At 42.3% G+C, this 9,857-nt stretch overlaps 1 protein-coding gene across 1 annotated transcript; it reads left to right on the top strand.

Annotated features, from left to right (window-relative positions):
- Window positions 1-6,177: 6,177 nt before the first annotated feature.
- Window positions 6,178-9,313, top strand: PRPF31 (pre-mRNA processing factor 31). Its single transcript, XM_053975588.1, is given in 4 exon segments — window positions 6,178-6,349; window positions 8,018-8,413; window positions 8,416-9,113; window positions 9,115-9,313. Coding segments are annotated over 4 exon segments (1,392 nt in total). The 3' UTR covers window positions 9,241-9,313.
- The last annotated feature ends 544 nt before the right edge of the window (window positions 9,314-9,857 follow it).

Genomic DNA, 9,857 nt, shown 5'->3' with positions numbered 1-9,857 from the left:
AGCTGATACATTTTCATGTGTGTGCACAAAAAGAACCAGCAATTCTTAAGAATTCTGTGTACCAAAGGCAGTCTAGAGCGCTGTTTCTCATTGAATGTATGATTTATTTTTTTTTTTAAATTGAGCTGAGTCACAGATTGTCAAATATTAAATGCTGGCTTTTTAACCTTTGATTTGTCTGAATCATAACAGGAAAAATAAATAGATGATAAAACTAGTAAGGAATTTGTCTTTTCAGTTTTGCAAAGAAACATTTTCCCACAATAAAACTGATACTCTAATTCTAAGCTTCCGAACAAGACATTCTTCTAAAGCTTTGTATCCATTGGTACTATAAATCAGGAGCTTCTAAGTTAATTTCATTTATTTTAATGTCTTGTCTTCATCTGGAAAATTTAATGCTTCAACATGCTGTTCTTTTAAATCAGAACAGAAATTTATTATTACAGCTATGGGGAGGGTTATTGCTGCTTTAATCAGTAAGTTAGATTTTCATCCTGGCTCCTGCCTCAGTGTTTGATGAACAAGAAATCTGAAAAATGAGAGCTGATAACATCCATTTCCCAAATGATGAAAACAGGTATACTTCCTATTATTCCCATGTCATATCTAAAGCTTAGACAACTTTGTATCAAAGAGAATGGGTTTTGGGTTAGTTTCATTGCTTTTATTCTAAAAGTACTGGTAAATTCATTTGAGTTTTAGTTTGTTTGGTTTTTTTTAATTTCATTCTTTAATTCTTGATGACTGCTACGTCCAGGGTACATCTTCCAAAACACTTTATTTTATTAATACAAAGACTTTTTAAGACTTCCTTTTCCTCTTTGAGTTTTCATTAAATTACAAGCTAAAATGTGTCCAGTATTCTCTTGTGATGTGACCCTGGTCCAGAGTTTTATACTGGCTCAGCCCAAACTTTTGCCTTCTGTGAGCTTTTTAAACTCAATTTTTGTTTTTCACCTGCCTCTTGGAGGCTCTCCCTGCCTGTTCAAGCTCACAGCACCTTCCTTGTAGACAGCCCCAGTTAACCCAGGCTTCTGAGGCAGCCTGAGAGTGGGTGTGAGTGGAAGAAAAATTGAAAGACAGTAAGCACACTGAATCAAGTTTGTTACAGCTGAATATGAGCTCTATTATAAAATAAAGATAACCAAGAACAGCTGCAAACACCATGCTGACAAAACAAACAAGAGCCTGGATAAATTGTTCCAGCTTTACCATTGTGTGACACAGGGAGTTTTGATCCTCACTTAAGATCAGTGTGCCTAAATCCACTTAGGATTGGTTTAAACCACATCAGTTTCAAACAAATTCCAGCTGGTGCCACTCAATAGACATGAAGTGTGCCTGTTTTCTTCTGTCACATGGTTCACACTACTGGAATACCAAACCTAGTTTGCAATCTCGACTTTCTGCTCCTATCACTGTGCCAGAGAGAACATCCCCCCCAAATCGGTCGTGGCAAGGAAGCATGCAGTGAAAGACGCAGCAAGATTCTTCTTCACTGATGATATATGAATATTTTAGTTCAGCTTTGTGGTAACACTTGATAATCAAGCATCTGGACTGTAAGAGGAGTAAGAGTAGGTGAGCTGTCGAGTTCATTTTTTAAATATTTAACTTGGTAGCCCATGTATGGGGCTGATATACAAGGAAGGAAAATTTATGCCTCCTTTCATCACCAATGTGTTAATACCACCGTGGAGGAGCAGCTCATCAAATACAGAGCTCAAAGTCAAATTTCAGCCTGTTTTATAAAATCCATGTGCCTGAAATCAGACAACCAACAACAACAAAACCACAAAAGCCCTCTAAACAAAGAACAACCCACAAAGCCAAAACAAAAAATAGAAGAGACATGTCCAATACATATAAAAGTAATTCCAGGTGTTCTCACAGTTTCCTGAAACACCATCTTTGTACTTCCCTCCCTCACAAAACAAGGTGCTTACCAAGTTACCTGTATTTTGACCTATCCTGAAACCATCAAGTTATCATCAAATTAACCATGAAGAAAAGAAGTGTAAACTGTGAAACTTTTCAATGTCTGAAAATAGAGCTGCCTGTTGTTTGCAACATCCTGTGTACACGCAGGGAATGGGGAGAGGAAAAAAATGTGAGTACAGCAAATAACATGAAGTCTGTTAGGAAGGAGAGCACTGCATTAATATGCTGATAATCTGGCCCATGATAGCCCTTTAAGGGGTTCTGATACAGAGGATTAAAGGAAAAGTTGATCAAGAGAGAATAAACTACTTTCAGTGTTACCAGAGAGACTTTTTTCCAATAATGCTACAAAGATCTAACAGTATGTTTAGGGCAAACAGATTATTGGAAAGAAACTACCAAAGATTTTGCAATATACTGAGCCAAAAATATTACATGACTGTGTTTTAAGGCACTTCTAGACACAGTACTTGAGCTGTTTACTGAGCAGTCCACAAGCAGCCTACTCAAATATTTGATTTTATCAACGCAGGCCACCCACATTTGACCCAGTAAAAGTGCACATGTGCAAGAAGAATCCCCCCAAAACAGTGCATCTTTTTTATATAATCTGACCTTTAGCAAAGAAAACCTCTTCTTTTCTGTCATGTTCATACAGAAGGAAATCCAGTACATCACTTCATGGAAAGCACACTGGAAACATTTCTGTATCACCAAGCATGGCATTAAGTCAACACAGGAATTTCTTCTGAGACTTGTCAATACCTCAGCATTTCTTTTAGTTCCAAGTTTATGGAAGAATATCAATACAAGATGTTCACACATCACACATGTACCTAATGTGTTTCAGTCTGGCAAGGTAGACCTGAGACTCCCTGAGAAAAAAAGAAAGGACAAAGAGTTGCTCATTATAGGAGGTGCTGGACAGCACATGCTGACAATTACTGTGTGATCTGAAAAATGTGTATTTTGCTTATATTTCCCTTACAGCAGAGGCAGGATGAAAAATAACAAACTGTGCTTCATCTTTTCTATTTTTCCAAAGCCTACAATTTATTCATAGGAAAACACTTGCAGGCAATCTGTAAGGTTTCAGAACAGGGAGAGCAGGGAGAAATAGAGCCTAAAGCAGCAAAAAACAAAAAGTAAAAAAAAAAATTTAATGCAGTGAACAAAGCTCCATGAACCACCAGAGAACCACCACCATGTTTCAGTTTGGTTTAGAAACCATAGCCTGCACTGACTGAACAATTTGGTTTATACTTTCAATTTATTCCTCATGAGACATTAGAACTGGATCCCCACAAGTCAAACAAGAGTACCTAGGAGAGGATAAACCCTTGGCATAAAATGAACATATGATGTTTCTATATACAGTACTGAAAGGAACTTTCTCTCCTAGAGACAGAAGAAGTGAAAAATAAACATTTCTACTGCAAAAGTATTTGTAGCACCACACCATTCTCATGCTTCTTATCAGTCAGCACAGATCTCAATGGAAACACCAGGGAAATGGAGAGCAGTGGGATCTAAGAACTTCCATCAGATACAGGAACGCCTACAGGACCAGGTCATGGGGAAACTGAGCTCTGCTGTGGTCAGCGTTGTGTTTATGTAACGCCTACAGAGAAAATCAGTTTTGGTTACTGTAGAGTATTTGCCAGCCAAGATGCCTTCCCCTCCCTCAAACAACAGCTCAGATACTATCAGAAGACAGGAAACTTACCTAAGGATTAAAACAAAACCAAAAAATCACATTGCAAATAAGACCATATTCAACGTTAAAGAATGAACAGCATTGGCAGCCTTTTGTGAAGGAGATGGCACACTGCAACTGTGCCTCCAAGCAAACTGGGCAGCAAAAAATGCTGTGTAATAAGCAACTAATAAAAAGCACCCAGCACATGAGTGCTGAAAGATTGCCTCATCTCTTTTACACAATGACTCTTGGCTTCTGTATATACCTGCACCTTGATTTGCTCATCTCTCTAGATATTTAATGACTTAATGAACATCTCAAGACATTTGAAAACACAACAAAGGGGGGACCATCCAGGAGCAACTTCTTTGTTAAGCACAGCAAATGTCCATAGTGAGCCACCACACTCATCCATTTTTCTCTGCCATTGTATTCTCTGAATAAAAACATGTCACTAAAACAGGAAATTTCAAGTTTCAAAGGTGCTAAGTATAAAGCCTTAAGAGGCCATGAAAAATGCTGTCACTAATCATTTTTGTATTTCACTTGACTTACTCATCTGTCTCCACGACTTCACATTGTAGCTTTTCAACAACTAATCCTACAACCACATTTGAATTGTAAAGGAACAAGATAGGTCTAAAAGCATATTAAGTAACAATGGCACTTCGTTTCCCATATGAATGATACTTTCTCCTGCCTATTAATATTTCATTATACCAAGTCAGTTTACCAAACAGCTAAAAAGTTCAGATCAAATGTCAGAGAAAAAAATGTTATAGTCTACATCCTATTAGCAGACAGTGTGCAGTTGTGGGATAAGCATTTTGTAGGAAGAATGGCAAGCTGTCTCCTCAGAGATCTAGTTAGGTAGCACAGTGACGGCTGATAAAAGTTTTTCTCCTTGCATCCTACAGGTTGTTTTCAGGGCTATAATGTTAGCTCCCAATAAACATCTCATTATTTTCCTCAGTTCTGCTCAACAATCTCCTTTCAAAAACAGTCACCCAACCCCATCAAATCTTACTCAGTTTTCTATTTTCTGCTTTTGGATGTCTCACACTGTGTAATTCATTCAGATGGTGACCAAGGGATTTAGTGTCGAGGTCAAACAAGTTACAGAAGAGAAAAATTTTATGTTGAGAAAAACTGCTTCTTGATGTGTACTTAACTTTTAATGCAGCATGCACTTGGAAGCCATGAGAGAGTTAAACCCGCCCCAGAGCTCGCCAGCTGCTCTGTGCACTTCCGAAATAACCTTGGGAAGGAGCTAGCAACAATCTGTGTCCCAGCTCCCAGAATGCCAGGCATTCACACATCACAGCAACAGATGCTCGATTACAGCACTGCAGCTTTCTGTGCTGGCACACTTTCATTTGTTCCCAGCCATCATCCCCCACTGACCTCCTACAGACCTCAGATCAAAAACAAAGCAGGGGAAACTGCAGTCAGGATCCCAGACAAAATGCAGCTTTCCCTCAGTATGATGTTACCTGACAAACCAAAACCAAAAGCACACCAGAGTTCAGCTGCAGTCACAGTATCACACAATGACAGTGTCATTAAGACAGTGCTTACATTAGTAAAACTAGCATGTAACAATTGAACCTGGCTGAACTCTTTCCATCCCAAGATGGAAAATCAGCCTCAAATTTTCCCTGTTTTCTTAATCATCACAAAACAAGATGTGATTGGCCCATACAAAACCAAGAAGCAGATCCTGGCTGTTCAAATAGGTCACAAGGTTTCCTCAGATGTTGTTGAAAAAGATGGCCCTTAACTTCAGCTTCACTCCCAAGAATCTTGGGAAATATAGTGCTATTTATCAGTACCCCAGATAATTGGGTGAAGTTTCTATTTCCACAGAGTTTCTGTGTCATGACCGATACTGATTTTTTTTTTTTTCTGCATTATGAAGGGATTTCAAAGTAAAATCTTCCCAAGCACATAGAACAGTCTCCACATCAGTTCCTTTTCACATAAGTGTTTGCCAAAAAGATGATACTCATGGGAAAATATTTTTTTACACTCAACTAGGAATGTTCAAACAAGTTCATTCCTATAACTGTATGAAAATTATGACACAGAGCAAGCATGGGAATGAATGCAAACAAACCCTGTCTGTAAACTTACACTTGAAATAACGTACACATAACTGGTATAGAGAACTCAGATACTAATTAATAAAAGGAGCAGCAATGCTTGAATTTTTTGCCAAAACATGCATAAGACATTTAACCTAGAGCTGGTTGTGTAACCTGAAATACCCTAGGCCTTAAATCTCCTTCCCTTCTATAACCTGCTCTTACCTACAGTAAAAAGGTGTCTGTAGCTGAAGGGCATTATGCATCATTCCATATTCTTTGTTTCAGAATTTGTATCACTTGCAAGCAAACAGATCTGGAACTCAAGCCAAAAAACAAGTCCCTGACCTGGTATACAGCAGTTTTCAATACACAACATACAGTGGGGTCAAGCAACTTTGCATTAGCACAGCCCCAAAAAAAAAAGCTCTGAGCTTTTAGAGTGCTCCCATGACATCTGATGTGGAAGTCTTCAGGCAGAAGATGAAGGGTGGGAGAATGACCAGCAAACAGTGGGTGACAGCCACCTCCAGTCCTCCAGCTCTTCACCTGATGAGCTCACTAGCCAAAAATCCTATAAACCATCACACACTAGGTCTGCAGATTTTTATGGGCCCTCTGGGTACCCAGACAGAAGCCATCTCTATGGTCACTGTGTCGTGCAGCTCTTCCAGGAAACTGGAACAACTGCAAACGTCACATTTGGGCAGAGAAGTGTCAGGAGGCTGAGCTGTTTCATTCGTGGGTCTGACAAGTTCATGTGAGGGGATTTCATGGCCTTTTGACTCCTCTGTTCTTTTCTTCTGCTGTGTCCTGGCAGGTGTCATTAATAATCCTTTTGTGGATTTCATTTGGTCTGACGTCTGTTTAGGAGGAAGACTACAGTAAATCCTCTTGAAGGACCAGGGAGAGGCCTGGGTGTTATTCCAACACCAGTTCTGCCTGTTTTAGAGAGAACCCCCAGAGAACTGCACAGGTAGAGCATTTTAGAGGGTGCATGGGAATATTTACACCAGTGCTCCTTTTGATAGGTGTTTCCTAGTAGCCAGTTCCCATATTGAAGGAAATCATTCTTGCACTCCCTGTTTAGGACAGGACACGAGGACACACAAACAGATCAGGGTTTTTTTCGTCCCTTCACCAAGATATCAAGTGGCAGCAAAAACAGCACAAAATGTTCTGCCCCATAAAAATCTCAGATGTTAATGAAACCATAACAATTGCCAGGGAGCCAGCTTTCCTGTGTTCTGGGAAAGCAAACACAGATTTGATGTGCCAGGGGTCTCATATTCCACCAAAAACAAACAGCTTCATGGGTTAAAGTCAGCAGAAGACAGATGTGCTGCCTTTTCCATCAGCTACCCATATCCTGTGCCAAGTCAGCTTGAGAGCACGGTGAGAACTAACTGGAAGTCAGCTGAGGCAGCCTATGAATCTCTTGCATAGCACAGGTTTGGAAACATTCATCCTTCCCTCAACAGCTGCCTTCAGAAGGTCTTCAAGGAATAATTTGGAATACAGAGGCAATTGGACAATGAAACCCTCAGATCATGGCTATAAATACTGCCTTTCCCCACTGCTGTTTTAGTTAAGGGCCAATCATGCCACCCTCACGCATATTATTTAATCCACTCGCATTAACTACTCAGAAAATGTGTTATTAATGAATTAACTTTCCAGAAGCTCATTTAGCTCCTAATTCCACTGGCTTTCAGTAAGATGCCCAGCTGTCCTACATCTCAGAGCCTGTATCTCAAATGGACAGAACCAAGTGTCTCCCAGATCTCTCCTGGGAAAGTTTCTGCACCTGATGCCTTTTTCAACCTAGAAATGAAACAACACACATTTTCAAGGTAATATTAGTATAGGAGGTAATATAGAAGCTGGTCTTCATTGGAAGCCTCCAGAGGCAGTTATGGGCAAATTTCCACAAAAGTCCCCCCCTCACAATGGTGCACACAGTTTTACAAGTTTTGTAAATTAGCATAATTGTCAAAAAAACATCAATTAGGAGCACAAGGGGTGATGCAGTCAGAAGTGAGAGGAAAGCTAATGTCTTTACAAACAATTTGATGGGTGAAAGTGTGGGTGTTTATGTCTTCGAAATGGGTTTTAACTAACTAATGGGTCTCTACTAACTTCGGGCAGCAGGTTTGTTGCAGACACCAGACAGCTTGGCTCCTGAAACAGTCAAGGGTCTACACAAGCCTGAACTTCTGAACTTTGGGGTAAAATAACAGGTTCAAGGAGGAAACGTGGTAGGCAGTTCAGGAAGGCTGTACCTTCCTAGTGTCACCGAAACTGCGGGAAAATCAAAAGCCCTCCAACAATATTTTTAGTGTTAGAGAAACAAGGCATTACTTTCTCTGGCCAGAATGTGAAATCATTTCATCCACACATAGCCCAGACAAATATTCCAAATGGCTCCCAGAGCTGGAGTCACTGATGCCCAACACCCTGGATTACAGCTGATCTGTCAAGGAATTGGGGAATTCCCTGGGTAAATGCAAGAACAAGAACGTGCAGCAGATCTTGACTAACGCCACCATCACAGTGGTCAGCGTGGTGGCCTCCACCACCCAGAGGCAGCAGCTCCCGGAGGAGGAGCTGGGCAGGATTGAGGACGCGTGTGACACGGTGCTGGCACTGAGCGGGGCCAAGCTGCGCATCTATGAGTACGTGGAGTCCACGTGTCCTTCATCGCCCCCAGCCTCTCCCTCATCCTCGAGGCCTCCACAGCTGTCGAGATCACGGGGGTGGCAGGGGGCCTGACCCCGCTGTCCAAGCTGCCAGCCTGCAACATCCTCCTGCTGGGGGGGCCAGCGCTCTCTGGCTTCTCCTCCACTTCCATCCTGCCCCACACCAGCTTCACCCACCGCAGCGACATCGCCCGGCCCTGATTTGAGGAGGAAAGCGATGTGGCAGCCAGAGGGGACAGATTCCACGGGAGCCGAGACGGGAAGGCGGGCTACGAGCTGAAGGAGGAGATCGAGTGCAAGTTCAGCAAGTGGCGGAGCCTGGGCCCTGTGAAGCCGCTGCCAGCGCCGCTGGACGGGCTGAGGGAGAAGAGGAAGGGCTGGCGGTACTGGAAGATGAAGGAACGCTTGGGGCTGACGGAGATCCGCAAACAGGCCAACAGGATGAGCTCTGGGGAGATGGAGGAGGACCTCGGGTTCAGCCTGGGCCACCTGGGCAAGGCCAGCGGTGGCCGCATGCACCAGATCCAGGTCAAGGCCACCAAGGCCTGGATCAGGAAAACCCTGCAGAGGCAAAGTGTCATCCACAGGGGCAAATCCACGATCCAGGACCGCAGCTCAGGCACGGCCTCGTGCGTAGCCTTCGCCTCCCTGCAGGAGCTGGAGATCATGAACCTACAGGCAGCCAAGGAAGAAAGTGGCTGAGGCCAACCAGAAATATTTCTCCAGCATGGCTGAGTTTCTCAAGGTCAAGGGGAACAACAGTGGGGTCTCCATTCCCCCGACCCCACTGGGATCCCCAATTCTCACCCTGTGACCCCCAAATTCCCAAGGATTCTGCCCCAGTGTCACTTTCCTAAACTTTTTATAAATATTGGAATTTGTGGTTGGAGCGTCTTGGGGGTGGGGGGCAGTGGTCAGGGGGTCCTGGAGGGATTTTGGGGGATAGATCTGGGGAGTCCTGGGGAAAAAAATAAATTAAAAAAATACATAGACCACAGAGTTGCAAATATATGTGTAAAGAATGCAGAGAATATATAAAACAAAAAAAGGCAAAAATCAATGGGCATCACATCCACACAGTACTTTGATATTTAAGAAGTTACCATGGTAACACCTGCACTGCGGCCCAGAATGAAGCAGGCCTTGCTACAAGTCCTCTGCTAGAACTCCTGGAACCTGACTTTTTATTCCTTACAGTACATCAGGGCTAAAATATCCGCCCAAAAAGCAGACAAAACCCTGGCTACTGAGTAGTACATTTAATGAGCAAATAGCTGTATGCGGAACTGTTGATTTTTCTGGGCATTCAATTGACTGAATCTTATGCAATAAACTTCAAACAACAGAAACTGATTAAGAGCTGGGCCTGGATTAAGTTGTGTTTGTGAATTTTACAGCCTCAAAATCAATCAAGAACTACAGATGCCAAAC

The sequence above is a fragment of the Vidua macroura genome, chromosome 4 (assembly GCF_024509145.1).
Source record: "Vidua macroura isolate BioBank_ID:100142 chromosome 4, ASM2450914v1, whole genome shotgun sequence".
Lineage (NCBI taxonomy): Eukaryota > Metazoa > Chordata > Aves > Passeriformes > Viduidae > Vidua > Vidua macroura.
The sequence above is the reverse complement of the archived record's forward strand: the minus strand, read 5'-3'. Positions and strand labels throughout refer to the sequence as shown.